This window comes from Pongo pygmaeus, chromosome 3 (assembly GCF_028885625.2).
Source record: "Pongo pygmaeus isolate AG05252 chromosome 3, NHGRI_mPonPyg2-v2.0_pri, whole genome shotgun sequence".
Lineage (NCBI taxonomy): Eukaryota > Metazoa > Chordata > Mammalia > Primates > Hominidae > Pongo > Pongo pygmaeus.
Window position 1 is genome coordinate 196,265,684 of NC_072376.2, and position 27,408 is coordinate 196,293,091.

Below are 27,408 nucleotides of genomic sequence, written 5' to 3' on the forward strand. Positions count from 1 at the left end.
TTTGGTAGAGTAGATTTTAATAAGATTTTAATAATATTGGTAAGGAGCCAAATTAGAGAATACCCTAGAATGTGGAATACAGAATCTCAGAGACAAAATAAAAACTCATGAAAATATAAGAGCACTTTAAGAAGGTAATAATCTTTTGGATAAAGAAAGCCTTTTCTCAACACAGGTACTGAGCATGTTTAATAAAAATTAAATGAGATTAAAGAGAAGGGGCACAGCCACACGCTCCCCACCCCGTGGTGATTAGGAAGGTGACGTTTGTGTAGGTGAAAGCTTGGAGCCAGGGCACAGAAGAGCTCTGAGCACCAACAGTGCTGCAATAAACTGTCTCCACGTGGGCGGAATTTCTCACAATCCACTCACGGGACAGGAATTTTCTCTCCAGTTGCAGAGGGGCCTTGTACATGAACCGCGTTGGCATGCGGAGGAGGGGCAACACATCCATGTTGGGGACCCCTCCCATCCACAGCCCCAGCTGCCACCACGGCAGGGCATGGGCTTTGGGGGCAACAAGGAGAGACAGGCTGTCTCCTCTAGGAACAACTCATTATTCAGCTAAACGAAATGGAAGAGCTCCATGTGACCAACAAACCCAAAATGAGCCAAAACAACAGGCATCCCCCCGCCCTCACAGGGATAATGTGCCACCACCCTGTGTGCAGCGGGAGAGCAGGGATGGAGGAAATATTCCTGGTTCAGTTACACTCCTCGTCTGTCAGGACAGATGTGCCACCCTATCTCGGATTCCGTGAGGGTGGCTGGGGGTTTCCCTCAACTCAGCCGCAAATACTTCAATGCTACTGTCATTTGAGGCCTAATTTCCTTCCAAGGGCACTATATGCCATGCTCCACTTGGGCCAGATGTTCAGATCAGTGTGTCTGCTCGTCCCTGCTAAGAACACAACCACAATTATTTATTTGTCCTTCCAGCACATGTAGCAGTGAAGAGAGGCTGCCGGATCGCAGCGGATGACAGACAGCTGACGCTCCTCTGAAGAGCCACCAGGATCCCAGCCAGCCAGGACACAGGAAGGGGAGGCACCCTCGTTCTAGCCCTGTGCACCAGGCCACCACAAGCTCCCCTATTTTAAACCCTAAATCAATAGTTCAAACAGATGTAGATTCCATGTGACAAGAGAGGCAGGAAGGAAGATTTGAGGCTTTATATTCTTTAGATGTCTACTTTTGCCATACTGGCTAGTAAGAAGTTATGTGTACTTCAAGATAAAAGGCATTAGCAACTTCTTAGAAGAGGATAATCCCAATCTTCTGGCGATTTAATGAGATGTAACTCACTGAAGCTTTTGACTCGGTCTGCTGTTAATTGAATCAAAGTCAATGACAATCTTGCTGCACTTTGGTATGAATTTCCTAAAAATAAACAAAAACAAAATACAATTATTATCTGGTGAGTAGTTAAAGCAATTTGTTTACTTTGGCTTAACTCATATTTTCTGTGCAGAGAAAAAAATGTCCTGGGATTCACTTGCTATTTTCTCTCTATAGGAGCCAATTATAGTGCATCATACCAAGAGAAACACGGAGCAGAAAAGACTAAGACAAAAAAAGATGCATGGGGTGGTGTGGTTTGTACGTTTTTCAGCTATCTGAATTCATGAATTATTGGGGAGTCAAAGGATTTCTAACAAGTCAGCTGCACAACATGATATCCGATTACTAGTTTTCCCATCAGATTTATCTTATTTTCTAGAAAAATTTCTGCAGCCAACTTGGAGTTTCTCTAATGCAAAAAAATAGTAAATTTTCTTTTGCCGCTTATATATAGCAAAAAACGACTACCTTTAGTGAGGAGTAATTTTTCAAATACATTCTAAAAATGCAAACATAAACCAACTTTTTTTTTTTTTTTTTTGCTCATTAACTTTTCACTCGTTCCTCATTTCTTCTACAACAATTAAAAAGAAAATATTTGGGAACAAAACAAATTCTTTTAAGAATCACTGAACAAGAGAGTACACAAATAATCTGGATTTAAAGTCTCAGAAGGCACCACAGGTGAGTTCATGAGATACACTGAGCTGCATCCCTGATGACCAGCACAAGGGGCCAGGCACGTCACCTATGACAATGGTCCCACTGCTGCTGAACGCCAATACCATGAAGCGCTGGAAAACTTTACAGTCCTAAAGGAATTTTCTGCCATGAATTAAAGGTAGTTGAACTTCCTTGCAAGTAAAATATAGCTCACAACCATTTCTTAGCAAAGATAATCATAAAAATCTGTAAGACTTCAACTCTCAATGCAAAATGTTGCTGTAAAAAGAATCCCCAGGTGGCTCACACCTGTAATCCCAGCACTTTGGGAGGCTGGGGCGGGCAGCTCATGAGGTCAACAGATCGAGATCATCCTGGCCAACATGGTGAAACCCCGTCTCTACTGAAAGTACAAAAAAATTAGCTGGGTGTGGCAGGGGAGGCTGAGGCAGGAGAACTGCTTGAACCTGAGAAGCGGAGGTTGCAGTGAGCCAGGATTGCACCACTGCACTCTAGCCTGGCGACAGAGCGAGACTCCGTCTCAAAAAAAAAAAAGAGAATCCCCAATGTTTCAATCTGGCAAGCTACTTTCATCCTAAATTTTCTATGCCAAAGTTGTTACATTTGCAAAATTTACCAAGGTTTGGCCTTCCTATTATAAAACTTGTGAATGTTTAAACTTCTCACTACTTGAATAATTAGTCTAATTACCCCGGAAAGTTACTGAAATTAAAGTACAATCATTAAACAAATGGTCTTCAGATTTTCCTGCCACTGCTCTTAAATATCTGCCCCCATAATAGTCTTTAAATTCTTATGCCCTTGCATTTCTAAAGACACCTCCAAGTGTGGAAGTCAGGCATCACAAGGAGGAGACAAGGTCAAATACATGTCTTCGTCAGCCTTCACCCCACCCCGTGCCCCTTGCCCACGTTCTCCCTGCTTACCGGAATGTCACCCCGGCCATATCAAACAGGAGCCTCGCAGCAGTTGCCTCATCACTATCATGGTATTTATCAGACATGAAAATCACTTCTTTTATACCTGTGAGGTAACAATGGGAGCTCCCTTAGTATACGCACATACAGATGCTGCAAAAGACAGGCGGAAGCAGCTGGAGAGCTTTTAGCGTCTATGATTAATGACCTTTTCCGAGTGTGCTTGCAGACAGTGTCCAGTCACTGAAATACATATCTGCTGCTTTCTAATACAGCAGAGGGCAGATTATATCTAATCTTCCCTCCGGTCTTTATGGATTTTTTTTTTTAAACAAATGCAAAGGGAAAACATGTCAAGTAGTCAAGGCTTGATCCGATTAACCAATTTCCCTTACTACAGGTAATCAAGGCAGTATTCACAAGGTAGCTTCTCTTACTAGTGGGAGGACTAATGGAGGGAGTGGGGGCTGCTGGCAAATTCAGAGGTGGGCACCACTGTGCTTCCCAGCATGGCTTTGCAGACCACTTCAAACCAGCTCTACAGAGGGCAGATCTGTTTTCTTGTCCTGATCTCAGCAGGCAGTGCTAACTCGGGAGCCAGGAATCCCAAGGGCCCCGCATTGAAGGCCGCTGCTCCATCAGCCTCTGAAGGGAGAGGAGGCTGCAGCGTGGGGCCCAGACTGCTCGGCCCACAGGCCTGCCACCGCTTCCACACCTGAGCACCGCGAGGAGAGCTTCCCAGGAATGGCGACGGCGACAGCCAGGGAGCCCACGTGACTCCTCAGTACCAGCAGACCGCTTCTGCTGAGATCCATGGGGCTGGTGATAAACAGCCCCTTTAAACCACACATCTGGCTAAACATGATAAGTCTTTAAATCTCCAGCCGAGAGTTTTATGGAGACAAAGTGTAGCTGAATCTTAGATGTGACAGTTTGAAAAAGGTGAAATATTCAGAATACAATGGTGTAGATTTATGGGAACTGTAACATAAGAAAACCTGAAGGTAGTGCCATTTGGGTCTTGTGACATTTATATGCCAAGGTATGTTGAGATCCTCAAATATCTACCATGTATTAGATAAAAATTAAAATTTCATATACAGACTCCCAGCTGACCTTGTTTCTGACAGAAGTTCATTTCTCTCCCTCCCCCCAATCTATGCACAATATGTCAGAGAATAGTAAATTGACAGTAATTATATGCAATGCCTGTGTTGTTTTTTGGCAGCTTGCAGTTTAAGAAGTTGCAAACTAAATTAAAAACATGCTAAGAATCACAGAGGATGCAATTAGTCTTAGAATACCTGGCACCATTCAAAAACAAAACACGGGAAATATCTTGCAAAGCTGATAGTGCAATTAATTTAGATCTAAACAATAGCAATTTAAGATCAAACACATCAGCAATGAGCTACAGACGAGCAGGCAGCAATGCAAAAGTGACAAATGAAAAGACCCGGTTCCTACCTGCCTGGATGATGAGCTTAGCACATTCATTACAAGGGAACAAGGCAACATACATACTACAGCCTTTCACATCGGTCGAATTTTTGTTCATGATGGCATTCAGCTCGGCATGGCACACTATGGGTTGAAAGGGAAAGAAAGAAAAACTTTGGTTGCAGCTCATGAAGAACTTACTAAGTGTTAACACATTCCATTCCCCGCTCTGAAATAACATATAACAGACTCAAGTAAAAAAATTGATTAGAAATGGCAAGTACTAAGAATACCAAATGAGGCCCACGTGGTCTGGCTGATTGTTGATGAGCAGTGAGGCCTGAAGGCACCTAGAGCGGCCAGGACGGCCGAGGTCAAGGGCCTTCCCCACCCTAAGCGCAGCTCAACTTCACGGCTCCACAAGACCCTGAGGCATGAAAGTGCCCACCTGAGCTGGCTCACTGGAGTGCTGACATGCACACACGGGGAAGTTCACCGTGGCCGTTAAGAGGGCTAGGGGATTTTAAGAGCAAGAGAATCAACAAGTGACGAAGCTGAGCGTGTCCATCCTGAGGGATCTGCTTCACCACATCGTGCTCAGCCCACATACGCACAAGGAAAAACGCCAGCAGCCAGACAGGGTCTCATTCTGTTGCCCAGAGTGCCGCGGCATGATCATATCTCACTGCAGCCTCCAACTCCTGGGCTCAAGTGATCCTCCCAACTCAGCCTCCCAAGTAGCTGGGACTACAGACGTGCCACCAAGCCCAGCTAATTTTTTGTATCTTTTGTAGAGACGGAGTCTCACTATGTTGCCCAGGCTGGTCTTGAAATCCTGGCCGTAAGTGATCTTCCCATCTTGGCCTCCCAAAGCTGTGGGATTACAGGTGTGGGCCACCATGCCCAGCCCAGTTTGTCTTTTATAAGAAAAACATTCATCCACTGAAATGGCAATGACTAGTTGAGCTCTTGATAGACCAGTGCATTCCACCCATGATCCCGGGTCACATCCGGACCTGCCTGAGTTCAGAGTCAAGGGGATCCCCTTCCTCCCTCTCTTGAACCTGGCAAAGCCAACACACACCCCAGGTCCAGTTTGCTCAGATGCTCCCACTCCCTAATCCACAGGGGACATCCTCCTTGAGTGGGAATGAGTGGTGCCCACAGCACAGACCTGGGTTTGACTCCCTCATCCTGCCCAGGAGGTTTCTGGATGGCCGTCTTGTATCGTTACTGAATTTTCCTGGGTGTGTTATCTAAAACTCTATTATAAATCCTAACAGCAGTGACTTGCAAACCTCTCTGATATCAGAACACCCTTAGGCGCTTCCAAAATACAGAGATCTGTGCCCCATGCCTGCAGAGTGTGATGGCCTGGGCTGTGGCTTGGGCTTGAATTTGTAAGCAATTCCCCGGGTGATTCCAATGTGCAGACAAGTTCCGGAAGCACTGCCTTCTGGCTCCCTGGTATTCCCAGCACATGCTATGCACACAAGTGCTAAAATAAATATTTGTCACACGAGTTAATGAATGACATCCGGCCATGGCCCACATCACACAAGCCACCTAGAATATAAATATGGGGATCTTCAAGGTCTCCCCTACCCTCTCCAGCCTGCCAACCTTCTACACGTAACACTTCCAGGAGTTTTGAGGCCTTAAATGAACAGTGGCCTAAACTTATGGCGCTCATACATTTCAGTCCCGACTCACTTGCTTCATCGATGATCATTTACTGAGCACCTACTCTGGGTTGGAGAGATGAAGGCCTGGCCACCCTCCTCAACCAGCCTCCCGTGTTCCGGCGCAGCTGCAGCTACCTCTGTGTGCCTGGGTCCCCCAGCAGCAATGCAATGTTGCAGGCATAAGGCTGACCAAAAGCTCTCTCAGGAAATGTTAGGAAGTATTCATTTTTGTCTACAAATTCCATGTTTTAGGAGGTCTCAGTCCTGCCTAAAACTGAGCAATCTCTCCTGGCATTGCAGGAAAATCAAAAGAGGCAAACCAGCTGTGTTTCATTGACCACAGCCCATCAGAGAATAATCTTCGCTGGCCAGAGTGACCAGAGCCATGCCCCGAGACTTGCAGGTCTCATAAACCCTGACGGCATGGGAGGACAAGGAAAGACAAGAGAAGGGTGCGAGGGCCCCGGCTTGGGAAGGCGCAAGGTATGGCCACATGTGCGCTGGCCTTGGAGGGGCTCCCGTGACCCCTTCTCCCCGTGTGAGCAGAATGCTCCAGGGCTGGGTTTCACGCTGCTTGGTGTTAAAAACAATTACATGTAATTGTTTATTTTATTTCCCCCTTGAGGGCAGAGCCCAGCCTAGGTTCTTTGTAACTCCCCCAGAGTCTAATGTGATGCCATGAACATAATGGGTGTTAAATATTTATTGAACGAATAACAGAGGAAATGCAGATTCCAATTATTGATGGTGACGTTGGGAAGTACTGAAAGTCCTCTTAAATTCAAATATCAGAAATATGCTCTCCCATCTAACAAATACTTTTTGATGGTGCTGGTATTAATATTCAGAACTGCAGAGCCTCTGCATCTGTTATGAAACACTATGATAGTGTCCTCTAAGAACTGTCACGCTCACTGCAACGAGCTTCCTCTACTTCATCCCAGGCAGTTTGGGGCAAAATTTAACAGTATAGGTCTGGATTCATTAGTGAAAATTACCATATGAAACAGATTCTCTTGGGCAGCATCTGACATCCCTGTGTACAGAGGACGATTTATAGAAATAATGCACAGGATTATAAACAGACTTCCTTTCTTTTAACCAAAAAATCACAAGATGAAGAATGTAAAGCTTCTTGTTAAAAAATATATATTATATCTGAATATTAATATTAAAAATAAATATTAAATATATATATTATATCTGAATATTAATACCAGCACCATCAAAAAGTATTTATTAGATGGGAGAACATATTTCTGATATTTGAATTTAAGAGGACTTTCAGTACTTCCCAACGTCACCATCAATAATTGGAATCTGCATTTCCTCCTTTAGTCATTTGATAAATATTTAGCACCTATATATACATTTATATATATATAAAGCTACTGGGCAATATGAACAATAGCATGTCGGGTACACATGAGACTCTAAAAGGAACAATTCAAAATCCCACATACGCAAAACTGGACAGTGACAAACCAGAAACTCAAGTGTTCAGTGGAGGGTGTAAGATCAACCGCACCCTGGCCTCTCTTGCTGGTTCCCGCACCCTTCCCCAGACTCAGCCCTGTCTGATGATCACAGGCTTGCCTGACCCGCACCTGCGGGGCTGAGGGGAGAAGCCCCAACCCAGGGGAGCACCTGAGGCCGCAACCCAGCCCTGCCCACTTCGTAACTCCCAGCTGCTGCCTGTTGTGGTCCTGAAATCCAGCTTCACCTTTGTGGCTGACACTCGTCTATCAGCTCCAGGATCTCCACAGCCCTGAAACTCTGACCCTCGCTGTCCCCCAGGCCACCCTGCACCTCCTTTTGGGCCTGTTCCATCTGAGCAGACAGGACTCAGCCAGGCCTCGGCCCCCAGACTGTCCTCAGAGAGGAAACTGGGGAAACTAACTTGATGACTTCCTCCAATTTGTTTAAAGCAGGTGGGTCAGAGTAAAGTTTGGGGACTCATTTACTTGTGTCGACTAGCCATCGACACTGATCAAATAACAGGCACCTGCCAAATCCACTTCAGGCCACAAAGAGCACTTGATGACTGCCTGGCCTGTGACGAGCTCATGCCTGCCCTGGCTGGCCAGACCACCACAGGCCAAGCATCCTCCCCTCTGTACTCTCCACCTCTGCCAGCGAGTGTGGACAAAGAGCTTTGCAACAAGGGCAGCACGGGTGCTCAAGGTCCAATTTGCTGCTTGGAAGCTGGATGACCTTCGACAGGGTGGCTGAGCGCCCTTGTAATTTGCAGGAGTGACAGTGGATCTGAGAAAGTGCATTTCCAGCTAACTAAATAAAAGCAATTTAAAAAAATACCAAGTACATCCTATGTCTTTGCTTTTTTCCTAAGGTTTCCAGTTTCATTCCTCAATCCTCCAGAACAGGTGACTTTCTCTAAAACAAGCTTTCACTATCAAAACATGGCCTCTTCTCCCCACGCAAACACAAGGCCGTGCTCCCAGCCCCTCCCTCCATCTCTGAGGTCTCCCGCTTCTCTCTGCTCGTTTTTCTTCTCCTGTAAGCATGCATACTTAGTCCTTAGTCTAGAGAGGTCATCTTGTCAGCCTTTTAGGATTCTTTTTTTCCTCCTTTCAAGATGAAATCATCCTATCTACAACTGTTACTACAATTTATTTTTAAAATAATTGTCTTCTGACTTTGTAAGGCATACATAATCTCCAGTTTTCTCTAAAATAATGTTTTTCAAACTGCAGGTCATGAAATCAGTTCAATGAGTTACACCGGCTTTTTCTTCTGTTTTAATGAAATAGGTAAGGGAAGGACAGAGATCAGAATGGATCCCACATACAAGGTTAAATACTATTCCTAAAAATTATGTTTCGGGTGTCAACTGTGTTTGCTGGGTCACCACATATCTGCCAATTTCCGTAGTGTAGACATTTTTTCACACAGCCAATCTCCCACCCCCAACATAACGTGGACTTGGGAAGCAACGTGCGCAGTTGGCTCTGACAACCTGATGACAGCCAGCTCCACAGGCCACTGGAGGGTCTCGTCATCATGAAAACCCAAGGTCTCTTCTGGCCTGGAACCTTTTGATTCACCTGCTCTCTTTGGACTCCTCTCTATTCTAAAACTTCTCAAGACCACCACACACTTGTGTTCTCTTTCTACTTTACTTTTCTGTAGGTCCTTTTATTTTTCCTGCCTTTGTGGGCACTTCCCAAGGTAAAATATTGGTCTTTGATTTTTCTCCCATAGTCACTGCCTTTTTTTTTGCTTTTTTTTTTTTTTTTAGATGGAGTTTTGCTCTTGTTGTCCAGGCTGGAGTGCAATGACGTGATCTTGGCTCACAGCAACCTCCACCTCCCAGTTTCAAGCGATGATTCTCCTGCCTCAGCCTCCCGAGTAGCTGGGATTACAGGCACCCGCCACCATGCCCAGCTAATTCTTGTATTTTTAGTAGAGACAGGGTTTCGCTATGTTGGCCAGGCTGGTCTGGAACTCCTGACCTCAGGCGATCCACCCGCCTCGGCCTCCAAAAGTGCTGGGATTACAGGCATGAGCCACCGCGCCCGGCCAGTCACTGACTTTAAGAATCCATCTGTTCATAGATTCTCAGACGCCAGATCCATCTGTAAAACCCTGAAATCTGGTGTCTAGGCATAACTGCCCGTCTTCTCCCCAGGCCTTTTCTTTTGGGTGGTCTGGGGCTTCCATGTACCTTTCCTCTATGGGTTAAATATCTCTTATCCAAAATGCTTAGGAGCAGAATTGTTTCAGATTTCAGATTTTAAAATGTTTGCATTACACTTACCAGGTGAGCATCCCAAATCCAAACATTTGAAATCCAGAGTGCTCCATGAGCATTTCCTTCGAGTGTCATGCTGGCGTGCAAAAGTTTTCAGATTTTGGGCCAGGTGCAGTAGCTCATGCCTGTAATCCCAGCACTTTGGGAGGCCAAGTGGGGGAGATCGTTTGAGCTCAAGAGTTCAAGAACAGCTTAGGCAACATAGTGACAGCCCATCTCTACTGAAAATAAAAAAAACGTAGCCAGGTATGGTGGCATGTGCCTGTAGTCCTAGCTACTTAGGTGGCTGAGGCGGGAGGACCACTTGAGCCCAGGAGGTCAAGGCTGCAGTGAGCTGTGTTTGCACCACTGTACTCCAGCCTGGGCAATAGAGCAAGACCCTGTCTCAGAAAAAAAAAGTTTCAGATTTTGATTTTCAGATTTGGCACGCTCAACCTGTACAATAAACATTCCACAGATATTTGACAGCAATAAACAAAGGAACAAATTTACCTTTCCCTAGAGTGAACATTTTTGTTGTGTTGCGTGGACGAACTGCAGCAAGAGCTACAACTAACCAAAACTAACCAAGAAGTAATTGTTAGTTTTTATATTCGTAGTAGGAATAAGGACCAAGTATTTCAAAGATACAGCGTCTAGGAAGTATTCATAAGTTAGTCTAAATTGTAAAAAAAAAAAAAAGAAAAAAAAGATAAAATGTTCAACCTAGAATTACACATCTACAGCTAAGCAATAAGCAAAATAAATCTGCAAACAGTACATATATATTTGATAAGCACAAAGAGTGACACACAACCCTCCAGTTATTCCCAACCTTGTTTAAAAGGAAAAGAATCAAATGCTGAAAATATGAGATTAATGCTTAGAAGGCCTTGATTGCCAGAAGAGACTCTCTGTTTCAGGTAATTATAAGACAATTCATATGCTTTGGTTTTTTTTTTCTTTTCTATTACTAACTGTCAGAATTCAGAACTGCATTAACCTTGGACCATGGAGAAGAGACTGTATAATTAGAAAACTGTATTTTTCAAATTCTCTCTTACTAGGGCTTGATTAATCCTTACTGTCTCATGTAGGCGGTTCTCTAGAAGTTTGACAAATTAACAGGATATATTCCATCCTTGGTTAGATTTAAGAGTTCAGCATTTTACAGATTTGACTTTCACCTCATCTGATATAAGACTGATACAATATCTATTTTAGACAGTAGTATTATAAGGTTACTCAGATAGGTTTGTTTAAAAACCCTAAATAATGCTGACCAAATTCTAATTGCTGCCTAAATAATTCAGCAGTGATCATGTGATTCTACACTTGACTGATCTTCATCTGCTACGGAGATGTGACAGGAACTACTGGGGCCTGAGAAAACTTGGAGTCAGGAAAATGAAGATTCTGATCTAGTTCTGAACTCTCCAGGTTGCTTTAAAATCCCTCATTTTTAGTGACACAGGATTTTCCTTAAAGAAAACAATGTCCTTAGACCTGAGGGTTGTTCTGCCAAAGCTGACCTGAACAGGTGGCAGCCTGGTGCGGTGGCTCCCGCTAGAGTCAGGGTCAGAAGGCCAGGCATGGAGTGCCTGCTGCCACTGAGAACAGACCTGCAACACCTTCTGCCGCCACCCCAGGCTGAGTCGTTCAGAGCACGGACAGTTCTGTTCACTGACAAGACAAGGGTCAGGACTCGAGCTAAGAAGCGTCTGCTCACGGCCTTCTGGAATGAAAAGGTGGGAAGCATCACCCTCTATTATTTCTACTGGGTTCCCACCCTCCAATTAACAAGTGACATGAAATGGCATACCCAAGTTCAAGGTTGACCTGTGCATTAAAAAAAACTCAGCAATTTATAGGATTTTCTACTTCCATTCTGATGACAAAGCTTTTTGTCATTACTTCCTGAAGTCAGGGCCTGAGTGTTTTTACTTCTGGGGTCCTATAGTTATCAGAGTTGCTAAACCAGGACATGTTGTCTCTGGGAGCACCTGCACCCCCGCCCCGGCCCCCACTGCCCACAGATGCCTGATGGAAACTTCCGCTGAGGGATGGGGTACACACTTACTCCTCTAACTGATCCATTTATGGAACTGCTTCACAGCTTCTGGAACTAAAATGGAATTTCAACTACGTGTTTCTTAATTATTGAAAGATATCCTGACAGGGCCTCATATGTCACTGCCAGCCTCCGGAGTACCTATCCTTCACGTCAATAATTTAACAACAGAATAGCCACGACAATTAAGCTCCCCCCAACCCCCACCAAGTACACTCTCCCAAAAGCTTATGAAGTGTTCCCAATTATGGCTTCCCCAAAATCTAAAGCAAAGATTTCTAGAATTTGGTCCCAAATAATGTCACCTCTCTATCTTATCTGTCCTGCATGAAGTTCCTATCAGTAAAGTAGCAATCTGGCTCATTATCAGGGTTTTCAAATGATTTGAAATAAAGGTGGAATTGGGGAAGGGAGCACCATATAGAAATCAACAGATATCACTTCTCTAAGATAGTTCCACCAGACAAACCCCTCTTGCTCCCCGCCCCTCTCCCGGCTCAGGCCCTGTCTTCCTCTTGCCAGCCTGCTGGACTGCTCCAAAGCCTATGTCCCTCTAAGCCTGCTCAGACAGAGCCCTGTCCCCCACCCAGGGGAGCAGCCCTTAGTAACAGGACTAGAGCAAGAAAATAAAACAGTGTAAAACTTTCGCAGTTTCCCAGGTATGTTCTGGTAAGCTCTGGGTGCAAACTGGCCTGCACCGGGTGGAGAGCTAACAGGGCTGGGTGTGGGCTGCGGGATGGAGGCGGGTCTGGTCCCTGCAGAGCTCACACCAGCTGGGCTGCAGATACCCCAGCATGGAAATCAGCAGCGGCCCGAGTGCAAGCTAAAGCAACACAGTAGGACTGCTGAAGGAGTGCTGAGAAAATCAGGAAGCGGGGGTTCCAGGCACTGCTCGCAGGTGCATGGGGAACTGAATCTTCAAGTCACATTGTTTCTGTAGAAAAATGTATTTGGATTACAAATGTCTTTTCAGAACAAAGGGATTTAAATCCTAGGATGTGCCTACACAAAGGTAATACCCTGTTCAAGTTCCAGCCTCTCTCAGCTACGAACAGGAATAACAACACCCGCCCTCTCCCATCTCATAGGGTCACATGAACAGCAAGTGAGGGACACGGTAGGAAAATGCTGTGTGAACTCCAAAGAACTCTGCAAACGGGGCCTTTGTCACCAGTACTCAGAACGAGACCTGTTTCCTGAGAAAGACACTGGCTGGCAGGAACCAGGTCTTCCTGATCAGAGACAACAAGTGACAGCGCTTCTGCCTCCCCGATCACGCTGCACCCGACAGCCTACCTGTCCTTGGCATCGAGACACTCCTGCCCCCAGCCCAGCCCCAGGCACAGTGTGGGCTTTCTACTCAGAAGATAAAGTAACTGAGCCCTCCCGCCACGGAGGGACACATGATTCCACCTGAGAGGCATGACAGCATAAGTCTGTGTGTGAAAATAAAGACGAGAAATGGGGGTGATGTGGAGAAACCCGCCGCATGCCTGGAAAATGTGTGGGCTCTGCTCTGTTTCCACCCTGTGCCCAGAGAGGAGGGCTCTGCTAGAAGAAAATGACAGCTCAAAGGAATTCTACCAAGGTCTGGGGAGAAAGTGGTGGGTCACTCACGTAAAAGGCAGCCCATCCTGCAGGCTCTGAGGGAAGCCTCCACACCCAGGGCACCCACCTGCCTGCCCACGGCCCAGGGCCCTGAAGGCTGAGGCAAGAACGTCTGTCTCCGCTCCTGCGACAATGCACTCAGGGGTCTTGAAGACCCCTGGTTCTGCCTGTCTTCTCTGCTTCCTCCCTACCATGTCCTCACATACCGCCCCCAACCTACCAGTCAAGCATCTTCTTCAGCCTCAGCCTCCGGCCCTAAGAAATAGAAAAGTCCCTCTCCAAGAACTGTTAGAAAGACTAACATCTGTCAAGAGCACAGCACAGACGAGCTACTTGCTACATGTAAGTGCTTCCCGCCCTCTCCCACGTGTACCCACCTGAGACCAGGCTGTCCTGGCCTGCCCAATCCAGCCTGCCTGCGAGAATACCCATTTCTTTTTCCCTCTCTCCCACTCTGCTCCCCATCCCTGCCCCCTTCCTCACTGCCTCTTGCTAAAGCTGCGGGTGACAACTCACGGCGCCCAGGGGAGCCACTTAGCGCCAATGGTAGTGCTCGGGGCTAAAGAGATTTCTGACTGTGGTGAGGCCATTATTGGTAATAAAGCCCCCAGAACTCTAATTACACTGCCTCCCTATGGGCTAAGGGCACACAATCAGGTCAGGAGGAGGAGGATGTGGAAATAGCTATACTGCATCCACGGTAGGCCATGCCAACTCCCTTCCCACTGTTCATGTGAAATGCACGCGTGATGCCTAAAATGTGTGACAATAGCACCAAGAGAAACAGGGCACTAATCAGCGTTGATAGTACTGTGATGCAAATATGCATCACAGAGCTTAAAAGCCTCCTTTGTGTGTTAATAGTGTTTAGAGGGGAACAGGGCCTGAGTACTGGGCACTGGAAGAGGAGTTGGGATGTGTGTTCTAATTAATTCCAGCTGTCCCCGGCCTGGCTCAGGCAGCGCACTGATCCTGAGTCTGCAGGTGGAAAACGGGAAGCAACCGCCCAACTCGCGATTCTCAGATAAGATGTGAGCTCCTGACACTGCCCTATATTCCTAGGACATTCCTCTCCCACCCCACACAATCCTCTCTTCTTCCAGCGTCCAAGCTCCAACTCCCAGCTCTCTCAACCGATGGCCTTGCTTCCTCCACTGGAATGCTGCAACTGATCACACTCTGCCTTTCCCTCCAGGACCCTGTGTCTACTGTCCTCCCACCTCCCCCCCTCAGTCCTTCTTCTTATTACCAACCAGGGTGTCTGAGAGACCGATCCTCACGGCCTTGAACACCTTGCCTCTGTTCCAGAAATCTCTATCTCACTCTCTCTGTCTTGGACTATTCCCATCAGCAAACAAATGTCTGCTGCAGAAAAGCAAAAACCAAAGCCAAAACCAGATTCTCCTATCCTACAAACAATGCAATCCTTTCCCGTGGCCTCATCTCCATTCCAGCCGCCACCTTACTTCTCTGCTCTCTTCTTGGCCACACATCCCAAAGCCCGATCTAAATAAAGCTGTCCCCACTGTCTCACCCTCTGTTCTCCTTCAAGTGGCTCCATTGTGGCTTCCAACCCTACTGCTCCGCTGAAACTGTACTTGGCTGAAACTGTACTTGGCAATATCACCTCTGACCTCCACATTGCTGAACCCCATGAACACTTTTAATCTTAGGCCTCTTGGCAGCCTCCCATACAGTTGACAAGCCCTCCTTCTTTTTTTTTTTTTAGACAAAGTCTCACTCTATTGCCAGGCTGGAGTGCAATGGCACGATCTCGGCTCACTGCAACCTCCGCCTCCTGGGTTCAAGCAATTCTCCTGCCTCAGCCTCCCAAGTAGCTGGGACTACAGGCACGCACCAACACGCCCAGCTAATTTTTGTATTTTTAGTAGAGACGGGGTTTCACCATGTTGGCCAGGATGGTCTCGATCTCTTGACCTCATTATCCGCCCACCTCAGCCTCCCAAAGTGAAGCCTTCTTTCTTAAAACACTGCTCTGTGTGCTCCTTCTCACAGGCCCTTCTTTCTCCAACCACCTTAAGCGCTGGAGTCCTCAGGGCTCAGCCACAGCTACTCCTGCTGCCTCTGCACATGCTCCCTTCATCAGCCACCCAGGTCGCTGGCACTGACATACCTGTACTGATACAGCCAGCCTGGACTAATCCCCAACTCATACACCCACCTGACCACCCGACCCTTTGCAGGGAGCTCTCATGGGCACCTCAGCCTTCAGGTGTCTAAATCTTCCTTGCTCGTCCCAAAATCTTGCTTCTCCTCCTCAGTATGCCTGTCTAGCTGCTGCAGCCAGAACTGTTTGGGGGGAGTCAATCTACCTCTTCCACCCTTTATCATGCCATCTTCCTGATGCTGCCCCTAAAGTACACCCTATCTCCAGCCAAGCCTCTCCAGCCCCAGCACCCATCCCCTCCAAGGCCCTCGCATTGTACACTGCGTCACCTCCCGGCTGGCGAGTCCCTGTTTCCACTCTTGCCCCAGAACAATCCAGTTCATACACACAACCTGTCCTAGTTTGTTTGGGCTGCTCTAACAAATATCATAAATTTGTAGCTTCTAAACATCAGAAATGTATTTCTCACAGCTCTGGAGGCTGGGAAGTCCAAGACCAAGGGCTGGCAGATTTGGGGTCTGGTCCCTGTCTCATTAAAAAAGAAAAAAAAAGTGACTGCCTCAGAAAGGAATATTCAATCATATCTGTTTGTTTCATTAATGTCTACCTCCTCCACAATTAGTCTGCAAACCCTTCAAAAACAGAGACCCTCCCATGGCATTCTGTTGACCTCTGCAGAGTGCCCGGCATGTAAAACACATAATAAATACCCTAGAAGTGTCTGTTGAATGAACAAATGACTACATGTGATGGTGTCTGAAAAACTCCAGTGCATTATAAAATAGAGTTACAATTTTAAAAAGAAAGAAAGATGACTCCAGAGAATATCCCCATCACCAGCAGACAATTGAAACTGGTAAGAGAATACGTGACTCGTTAGCACTTATTTTAATTCCTAAAAAGTGATAACTCACATGGAGAAGGAAAAACGACAGAAGAATTCTGCTTCCCTTTATTCACCTAAACTCAAAATTAATGGCATTTTGAACAAAGTCTTTTAATTGCAGAATTAAAAAATTCATGCTCAGTTATCGTATTCAATATTTTAAATTTACTATGGCATCTATCGTTTGAAAGAAGTGCAGAGAAAATTTACACCTCCACTAATTGGTTGGCACCAACCCTTCAGAGAGCGTCAGCAGAGGAGAGCGTCCATTGCAACTCTCTTGCCTTCACCAGTATCCTGCATTTATCACAGGGATTTCCCAACGTCAAGCAAGTATCTCTGTTTGAATAAATATCATCATGCTGACTTGTTCTCTAAAGAATTTCTGAAGTCCTTTCGTTCTATTTGGTCTTAACCTCTTGTCTCTTTCAAAGAGTTTTAAGTGTGTCCCATGTAATCATACATTTTCTTTCACTTAGACATAGGATCTTTTTCTTAATTTTTTTGAAACAGGGTCTCTCACTCTGTCATCCGGGCTGGAGTTCAGTGGTACAATCTTGGCTCACTGCTGCCTTGGCCTCCCGGGCTCAAGCGATCCTCCCACCTCAGCCTCCCTGGAGTAGCTGGGGCTACAGCTGCATGCCACAACACCCAGCTAATTTTTGTATTTTCTGTAGAGACGGGATTTCGCCATGTTGCCCAGGCTGGTCTTGAACTCTTGAACTCGAACAATCCACCTGCCTCAGCTTCCCAACGTGCTGGGATTACAGGCGTTCACTCCATACTCATCTAGGATCTTTTTCTTTATTGCTGTTATCCAACCTTTTCTAATCCAATGTCTTTTAATCTGCACACCTGTGGAGTAACCTACAGTCTGACTGTCCGCTCCTATTCATGCATCCTATCTCCATACGGTTTATATTCATCTTAGAACTGCGCCAGACTTTAATCGTTAGAGGGGGGAGGGAAAGGTGCCTGTTTCTATTAATTTGCCCATATGTACACATGCACATTCTCCCTGTGGCATTGCCTCCAACAGCTTTTTACAGCTCTGATTTGACCGAGAACGCTTTCAGAACTCCATAAGCTGAGAAAAAGATACTAATCTAATGCCATCAAAGCTATAATACTTATATTTTTCCTTGGAATAAGAGAACTGGAAGAATCTTCAGTAATAATTTACTTCATAGTGATATTGAGAAATAAATGTCAGGTGATGCCTCTAACAACCCCACAGTCACTGGGCACAAACATACCAAACCTGGAACCCTTGGCTCCTTACAGCGGCTCCAGGATTCTTTCGTGTGAATATGGCAATTGTTGTTTTAAGCACTATGGGGCTTTACTTAGCTAATGTGTGTATTACAGACATGCATATCCCTATCCAGATTAAAAAAAGTCTTCAGAAAGTAAAAGTAAAAAGCAATACAAACATTTGCAAAAATCTCTAAGAACTAGGTTTTATTGTGTATTTCTGGGAGCAAACAATATATTCATATTCTACTTTAATATAGCTAGTATTAACGAAGCTTCTGAAGGGAGATTCTGGATGAAAAAAACTCAAAATACAATAAAGCTTTAGTCATTTAGGCCAATTTCAGAGAAGATCAGTCAAAATCAGCACAACTGACATAGAACAGATCACCAGAATCAAGACTATGAGAGTAATCATTCTCAGGTAACCACATTGAACAGCGATCCGTGTGTTTCTAAGCAAAGACTTAGCAAACTTAAAGAAACAAAGAAGTGGCCAGACGCAGTGACTTAAGCCTGTAATCCCAGCACTTTGGGAGGCCGAGGCAGGTGGATCACCTGAGGTCAGGAGTTGAGACCAGCCTGGCCAACATGGTAAAACCCCATCTCTACTAAAAATACAAAAATTAGCCGGGCGTGGTGGCACATGCCTGTAATCACACAGCTACTCTGAGGCTGAAGCAGGAGAATCGCTTCAAACCTGGAGGTGGAGGCTGCAGTGAGCCGAGATTGTGCCACTGCACTCCAGCCTGGGTGACAGACCGAGACTCTGTCTCAAAAAAAAAAGAAGAAATAAAGAAGGAATATCCATTTGCATTCAGATCATTAATGTGCTCAAATACTTAACATAGCTGTGTTCTAAATTAGTTTGCATGTGCCCCAGCCATTTTATCAAGGCTACTAATTTTTCAACAAACCTTTTATCTTGAGAGATTATAGTACAAAGATAAACTTCAGCCCACTTCTGGAAAGCTTGGAACCACTACTTTAGATTAAGTTTTATTTCAAACTTCGATGAGGTGAACTGACTCAAAAATCACTTTTTATAGAAAGGAGACAGATATGTGTATTTTCATGGGTAGGTCCAATCCCCAAACATTTCAGCTTTTCCTAACATGTGCTCTTCAAAACAAGGAGTTATTTTGTTACTATATGTCTGTCGTAGATATTCATAATGAAATAGTAAACTCTAGCACTTTAAAAATAATTAACTTTGTAACTATAAAAATACATAAATATCAAAATAAATTATATTAAAATATCATTATTTATTCCTTTGTGAAAACTGTTTATAAACAATTATATCTTAAAGTAAAACATGCTTACATGGAGCTGGTTGATTTTAGTGGGTGGGAGAAGACTCATATATACACTGGTGTGTTCCTCTGTTTATCTAAAACCCCACACAATCACAGCTGAGTTAGCCCCTTGATTCATAAAAATAATCTACTTAATTCCTTTTCTATGCAGTTGTTCAAAGGTTTTCCATTGATTATAACAGTAGTTTTGTACAAAAGTCCCTAATTAGACCTGCTGTTGGGCCACAACTACTAGATGGCCAGGCAGGGGAGGAGCGGCAGGAAGCTATAAGTGAAATTAAATTCTGCAGGAAAAGAAACAGCAAGTTATCAAATTCATGGGCTGACTAACAAAACCAGAGGACATTTAATTTCAGGACTGAAAGAACAAATTTGATCTTAATTACTAAGAAGCTCTTACAAGTTGTGAGGAAGTCATATCTTAAGAAGGATCAGCCTCCTAACTTCTTGATAAATTAGTTTCTCAACACTAACCTTTCGGATGCCAAAGAAATATATCACGTGCATGGCAGTCAGGAAAATGTCAGTGTTCAAGGGGGTAAAGTAAATGGCTAAGTAATCACAAAAGTGACATCTATGCATGCTTAACAATATGCTAAGTCTGAAAAATAAAGATGAAATTTAAATAGAGAATTTAAAGAGGCACTGACCCACACTGGCAAAGGTGTTTAAGATGCTTTGCTGAACTCTTTTGCCTTAATTAATTCCAGGTTTTTCAGCATTTTCCTTCCCAGCATTACATCCTTTTTACAGTATCCCTGTAGACATAGGAACTGACTCGGGTAAGAGCCCCACATCTCCATTTCTGCCCAGTGCACTCAGAGTGAGGCCACCCCCGACTCTTGGGGACACAGACTCTACGGTTCCCTCCCTGGTGCAGTGAGATGCAGCAGGCCAAGCAACCCTGGCTCCCTGGTCCATTGGGTGGGACAGGAGGCCAAGCACAGAGGCACTTACCGAAACCCAGAGCCCTCTGCCAGCAGAAATCAGCAAGGCCACAAATGCTGGGCAGCTGGATATATGTGGCAAGCATTACTAAAAATTCCCTTAAGTTTAACAACGGGAACAAGTTAATTCTCCAACTCTCTAAACTATATCATCAAAATTGGTCATGAAAACCCAAGGAAAGAGTGATATCTGAATCACCAAGAGTATTTTACCTCCATTTGATAACATTGGTATTTTGATTAAATGTGCTTCACTATAATGAATTCCACAAAGAAAAAGGAACGAAAAATGTCAACTGAATACTTCATCACGGGTTTAGCAACCCACCCCCTCATGAAAATAAAAATCTTCCCAAGTTTTTTAATCTTGTAAATTAGATAAATCTGCTGCTTCCTCTTTTTTAATTGTCATTCATCTGAAAAGATTCTTAGTATAATAACATTGCCTTCTTCCTGCCAGTTAATGTTACTGACATCATATTATCTTTTGGATTTTTCAGGAAAAGGATGGAATAAAAAGCTTCTTTAGCAGAGGGAATTTTCATTTTCCACATTAATACTACATTATAATAAAACAGTTTTATGTAGTTTTGATCCCAAGGCTGGAAGAACAAAAACACCCTTTAAAAATACCTCTCTAGAGACACAGCCCAGGAAAAGCTCCATCTTCCTATTATGTTACAAGTAGTGTGTGTTTCCCTCCTCCCCACAAGGCGTCAATCAGGACTAATGACTTCCGACTTATGGAATTAAGAAAGCAGCATTAAGTTGTATGTTATTTGGTAAACTCAAATTTACACAATTCTCAAGCTTCCTGTCACAGTCCCTTGGGGCTGCTATAACAAAGTCCCATAGACTGGGTGGTTGAGAAACAATGGACATTTATTTCTCATGGTTCTGGAGGCTGGAAGTCAGGACACCAGCATGGTTAGGTTCTGGCAAGGTCTCCTTTCAGGGTTGCAGACAGCCATCTTCTCCTCCTATCCTTGCACATGGAAAAAAGAGTAACTGAGCTCTCTGGGGTCCCTTTTAGAAGGGCACTAATCCCATTCAGGAGAGCTCCACCCTCATGGCCTAGTTATGTCCCCCTAGGCCCCACCTCCAAATATCAGCGCATTGGAATTAGGGTTTCAACATGTGAATTTGTGGGGAGACACATTCAGTCCACTGCACTCCCCTTTGAAGAAATCTTACAGTGAGCCATGCACGTGGCTTTCTGCATGATGCCAGGCACAGGCCACCCCTCCCCGAGCTCCTGATCTCTGAGGAGTTATTTTATGGGAGCCCCCGTCTGATCAACTGCAAAAAAAAAAAAATGAGACAATGACTGGCGTTTCAGTACAGCTGAATTCATGTGCCCCACAGGAGAGACACAGGGAGATAGCAGGAAGAGCACTGACCTTGGAATTAGGAGATGTCACCCTGCATGTGTGACATTATAGAAGTTACTTACAAGAAAGGAGGAGGCTTAGATCCTGTGGGCATAGAACCCTGAGACACTACTAAGGTATTGCAAGGAGTCCAAGCATATCCACAGCTGGATAAATCCCATGTCCAGGACATACATAAACTCTTCCCAAACACACATAAGTGCTATCCAATTAATAAAGTTCAGATTAACAAAAAATGTTACTGATATAAAGTAGTTTTTGTCATTGTAGAGTTTCTTACTCAAAAGATACTAAGAATTTAGCATTATGCAGGGGTCCTGGAAGTTTTTTAGCATTTAAAAGAGGGTCCTGTACATTCAAAAGAGTTAAAAATCATTGTCTAGAACTCGAGATAATCTCTAAAGCTCCTTTACAGGGATTAACACATAACCTATGAATTTACCCTTCCTGCTACAGCAGCTCAGTGACCATTAATGTAGATGAGGAAAGAATGGGTTGTATCCCCTTATTTTTTAAATTAATTTTGAAAATCTTAAAATGAAAGCAAAAAAAAAAAAAAAAAAAAAAAAAAAGACTTTGCATTTGAGTCAATTATCAGCAAACATTTCTGTGACATCCCAGGCAAACCAAACATTTAATTTACTTCTCTGTGGCCTGAAAATCATTGAGAAGACAACAAGTGTACAGTTTATACACAGTCATCGTCATTTAGACTTAAAGCCCATCTTTACTGTATTATGGCAGTAGTAATACTAAATGCCTTTTAAAAACCATTTAATACCTTCTACAACTTTTATGGTGCATCAAATTATAAGCTTACTCTCGTGAAAGAAAATTGTCGACATTCTAACATAGCTACATATAAATGAATAATTGATAAGTAAGGGCAAAGAGCTTTGAAAACCTAGAGGTATGATATGGATAATAAAAAATAATGCAGACAGACAACCAGTGCCCAGAAGCTCAGGAGCTATGCAATAAAAAACAATCAGTGAAGTTGGACAAATACCTATGTAGGTTTTTTAAAAAATTCCTTCTAGAAAGGGGCTCTGAAAGGTACTCTCCTCAATTTGGACAAAAGGCAGTGTCTCATAACCAACAAAATCAACTACATGGGAAGTCAGGAGAGCTGGGAAGTCTGGGGTGTGGGGCAGGTGCTAAAAATGTACTGCATGGCCCTTGGCTTCTAGGTCACTGCTTACAGATCTGCTGGGGGCTCTCGGTGACGGAAGAAGGCACAGGCCCCACTGGGAGGCCCGCTCAGTGCTCACCCAGGACCCCTCTGCACTGTCCAACCACGGGTATCTTTTGCACTAGCTTGAGTATGACGGACTGCCATCCCCCCAGAATTCCTCCATATCAAAGTCCAGCCCAAGGGCCAATATTTCACTGTCTAGACTCGGTGAGATATTGACTGTGGCCGTCACACAGTTCGATGCAGATCTTTAACACGTCGACCCTCCACTTTCACCATTTTTATATGGGACTTTGAACCGCACTGTGAAAAATTATCTTTGCATGGACTTAAAAACAACTAATGACTTCCCTTCTTTCTTACTATCAAAAGCTTATAGAATCAAAATCAGGATGACAAAAAGTTTCTCTGAGTCAGCGCATTTTTCTAATTAGTCATCCACTACCACCAGCTCTGAAGCTGGGCTGAGAAGACAGTCTTACCCTCCCCCAGCTCCGATCCTCTCTTCCCACACCTACGAGGGAGGGGTGAGGTTAAATCGAGGATCTGACAATTCAGTCCCCTTCAGCCCTAAACTACTTTTCACACCCTGGAAACCCAGACTGCTTTGCAGTCCTCAATTCCTCCTCTCCCTCCAGGTACCTCTTTCCTTTTTCTTTCAAACATGGAGGAGTTGCCCCTAGGCAATTTAGAAAGCAATTTATGGGGCTTATTTAACATGATCGAGGTCCGGGAACATTAGTAAAAATATATAAATTAGACTAAATGTAGACTTGGAATTCTTCAAGAGAAAAACCCAGAGGAAAACCTACCAGGAGAGTCAACAAAGAAGAAAGGTCGTACATCACGCCTTGTCCCGAAGGCACAATCTTTCCCATTTGGATGGCCTTACTCTCCCTTCACTTCCAACAGCGCCAGTCTGTTCATTCTCAGACATAAAATACAGGGCCTAACCTTACAAAAATCAGCAACCTGCATACCCAACATGATTTGCTTCTTTTCCAGCATTAGTTGCATATTCTCCAAGGAATGCAAGGAAAAGTAAAGCTATGGCTGGACCCTCCCAGGCAATCTCTGAAGGAATTTTCCCTGGGGCTCAGACAGGCAACAAACTCTAAGAAACAGCCTTCCCTAATTTCAAGGTGAAAATCCAGAGACAGTCAAGCCAAAGGTTTACAGTTCTACACTTCCAGCTTTTTCTTTTTCTTTTCTTTGTTTTTTGTTGTTGTTGTTTTGTTTTTGTTGTTGTTGTTTGTTTTTGTTTTTGTTTTTTGAGACAGAGTCTTGCTCTGTCGCCCAGGCTGGAGTGCAGTGGTGCAGTCTTGGCTCACTACAACCTCCACCTCCCGAGTTCAAGCGATTCTCCTTCCTCAGCCTCCCGAGTAGCTGGGATTACAGTCACCTGCCACCACGCCCAGCTAATTTTTGTATTTTTAGTACAAAATTACCACCATGTTGGCTAGGCTGGTCTCGAACTCCTGACATCAGGTGATCTGTCCGTCTCAACCACCCAAAGTGCTGGGATTACAGGCGTGAGCCATCGCACCCAGCCTCACTTCTGGCTTTTGGTCTGACCACAGCCTACTGTGAAATTGCAGCATCCCCTGTAACTGAAGGAAGCAACTGGATCCTCCATCTCCTGATGTCTAGTTCACAGTTTGATTCCTGCTTCCCAGCAATGAGCTTGAGCCAGATGTTCTCATCAGGCACATGGGCTGAATGAAGCCTGCTGCTCATCAGACCAAAGCCCGAGCCAGCCCCTGGTTAGCCGACCCTGCTTCCGAGTAGTAAAGAAAGAACCCACAGAGACACCATGCACATCCCTCAGCTATCTCTGCAAGGGGCTGTGACCCTCTGCAGAGACGCCGACTATCAATGCTCTGGTGGTGTGCAGGCCGGCAGGCTGCCAGTGAAGCCTGCCAAGCTCAGCACAGGCAGCAGAGCCCTGGATCTCAGGGCCGGCCTGTGTGGCCACTACCATGCTTCTCTCCGTGGCTCTCTCTGGAACTTAAGAGACAAGGCCAGGAAACTGGGGTAGCTCAGTAGGATATTTTTCTTTCCAGCTGTTGATGACAAAAGGGAGATGATGCCTTCTGACCAACTTTCTCAATTAGGCACTCACCAGGCTATGTCACTAAGCAGAATGGGACATAAAACTTGCCGTACCGTATGGGTATTTGGTGTCCAGCTTATTCTTTGCTGTCCTTCTCCAAGGCAACTGGTCATCACTGCACCCATTTGGCATCCCATTGTACCCGATTCCAACAATCTTGTTTTCTGAATTCACGATGCAGGCGCCGACCTAGAAGGAAACATGCCCAAAGGCTTGGTGCCTGCAACTGGCTGGTCTGCCGCTGGGGAAGCAGGGAATAAAACCAGGGGGACTGCAGAACTCAAAACAGATGCACAGCTGCTGCAGGTGCTGAGAGCTGTCGGTCTCCTTGCCTGTTTTTTTGTGGCAGCGCCCACAAGCCAAGGAAAGTGCACCCCCATTCCCAGAAGGGGCACAAGAGGCAGTTAACAATGGCATGTGACAATTTTCTCTCACAGGAAGAACTGAGCTTGTAGAAACGCAGCACAAAAGGCAGACCGACCCTGCACTTTTAAGTTGACAGGTGTCCACTGAGTCTCCCCTTTCTGCTCATGTGCAGTAATCTCTTTGCCTGTAAGTATCTAAGCATTCTCCTGTGAAATTCATTTACCTGGGAATTTGGATCTTTGCTTCTCTGTGCTGATAAGAAGGCCACAGCCATAAAATACTCAGGCCATTCCAAATAGTCATCCCGTTTCTTGCAGGAAACTTCACTCATGTTGGGTCTAGAAGAAAAACACGACAAAACATAAGTTGAGAGAAGAATTTTAGTAAGTCTGCTTTCCAGTTTAACCCAACCACACTGAACCTTTAAATCTCTAAACATGGGCACCTTCAGCCACATTTATCGATCAGAAATCACAGCACATGAGCCCTAAACAGTCTCTGGTCTCAAGTAAAAACTTAAGAAATTTCCTATTTCAGAAGTTTGAATTTGGCACCTATAGCTTCACGTTCCCAAATATTTCACCTATTTACTGCTTTCTCATAGGATTTTTTATGCCAGCCTACAAATTGTTCTGTCCTTTACCTGTATCCCTTACAAAACGGAGTCAGCACAGGAGGAGGGCGGAAAAAAGAAATATTTATTGATCATCTATAGATTCTAGACATTGTTAAAGTTTATACACATCATGTCACTTGCCTTACTCACAGCTAAGGTAGACAGTGCCATCCCATCTTACACAGACTCAGAGAACTTAGGTAACTTATCCTAAACCACACAGGATTATTATCCATGCCAGATGGATTCAAAGAAAACATGTGAAGCCTTCCCAACTCTGATATTAACCAGATAATTTTTCCCTTCCCTTTCCCCTCAATACTCCAGATGGGACAGAAGTTATCAACTCTGAGTAATGAATTACATGAGAAGAAACTATGAAAAACGTCAAGTGCTACTCCTAAAGCAAGGTTTTCGGAACGTAGTTTACCAGGGGCAAGCACAGGCTGTCTACAACAGGGAGAACCCACGAAGGGGGTCCTAGAACTTTAGGGGAGTGGTCGCTTTCAAAAGGAATGAAACAAGGGCAAGGAAAGAAGCAACACAAAAACAAGGTGGGTACCACGGAGAAATCTTGAGAAAGGCGAGGAATGTGGTCTAAAGGAAGGCAAGCATCTCCCAAAATTTCTGCTTCAGGCTCCACACTTTATTTCGGCATATGCTACAGTGCAGGGCGGCAGTGCCTAAGACTAGGATGCAGTGGAGAGTGGGTGCTGGGAACCATGGTCACCCACTGATTACGCTGCCCCAAATCTGAGAGGCCTGGCAACCCCCCAACGTGAAAAGACAGGTGCTGAATCAGCCTGGTTTCCCACCTGGCTTTAGGGCCAGCATCCACATCGCTGTGGGGTGCTAGAGAAGTACCTACTAAATAGGAGGGAGGCGGAGTCATGGGGGGGCGAGGGAAGGCTCCTGTTAATCCCCCGGGCGCCTTCTCCTGGCGTGGCTGAACGCCCACTAGAGCCCCGTGAGGACTGAGGCCCAGCTGGAGAAACAGAGGAAACTGGAGCTCGAATACAACGATTCAGGAAGACACATCCGGTCACCGTCCCAGGCACACCCCACGCCGCTCGCAACCCCGTCAGCTCTGATCCAGGGCCTACACCCAGCATTCCCACCCCACACACGGGCGCAGGAAGGGATGTGACGTTCAGACGCCCAGCACCACCTCCCGGGGCATTTCGAGGGGACCGGCCTCGCACAGGCCGCGGCGCCCGCCGAGAAATCGACCCTGGAGTGACTGCGGGGACCCCGAGCGCTCCCACCCCGCCCGCATTCTCCGATCTAAAGGCTGAGCGCGGCCGAGGCGCCCCCAGCGTCCGCGGCCCCGGCCCAGGCCCCCGCCCGGCAGCCGGCGCCCCGCGCCACGCGCTCGGGACGGTGCCACGCGGCGGCGGCGGCTAGGGGCGCGCGGGCCGCGTACCCGCACGGGGGGCCCCCGCCCACCATCCGGTGCCGGCTCCGCGCGTAGGCCGGTGCTCGTCCCCGCCGCCGCCGCCGCGCTCAGGGAAGGAAGTCGGGAGAGGAGGCGGGGCCGCCGCGGGGCCGGAAGGGGGCAGCGGCCCGGACGCCGCGCGTTCGCAGAACGGCGGCCGGCGCTGGGGGCCCGAAGCCCTGAGGGGAGGGAGAGAGGGACGGCGGGGGCGGGTCGCACGCCGCAAAGGCGCTGCTGCGCGTCGCGGTACGTCTCCCGGTC

General features: G+C 45.7%; 1 protein-coding gene across 8 annotated transcripts; it reads right to left on the reverse strand.

Annotated features, from left to right (window-relative positions):
- Positions 1-27,408, reverse strand: DCTD (dCMP deaminase). Of its 8 annotated transcripts, none has more exons than XM_054484283.2 (7): positions 27,136-27,408; positions 26,577-26,697; positions 25,320-25,434; positions 24,784-24,919; positions 4,410-4,526; positions 2,952-3,048; positions 1-1,380 (listed from the first exon to the last, which is right to left on the reverse strand). In XM_054484283.2, the coding sequence occupies exons 3-7, from the start codon at positions 25,425-25,427 to the stop codon at positions 1,302-1,304; spliced, it is 537 nt and encodes a 178-aa protein (XP_054340258.1). In that variant the 5' UTR covers positions 25,428-25,434; positions 26,577-26,697; positions 27,136-27,408; the 3' UTR covers positions 1-1,301. The 8 variants fall into 8 exon arrangements, with proteins under 8 accessions (XP_054340258.1, XP_054340254.2, XP_054340251.1 ...); XM_054484279.2 differs by having other exon boundaries at positions 27,159-27,382; XM_054484276.2 differs by having other exon boundaries at positions 26,528-26,697; positions 27,159-27,328.

Excerpts from the sequence above, each read along its gene's own strand:
- DCTD (XM_054484276.2), bottom strand. Across the intron at positions 4,527-24,783 it reads GGACACCAAATACCCATACG|TGTGCCATGCCGAGCTGAAT; the intron begins GTACGGCAAGTT and ends TTCAACCCATAG. Across the intron at positions 1,381-2,951 it reads ATGGCCGGGGTGACATTCCG|GAAATTCATACCAAAGTGCA; the intron begins GTAAGCAGGGAG and ends GTTTATTTTTAG.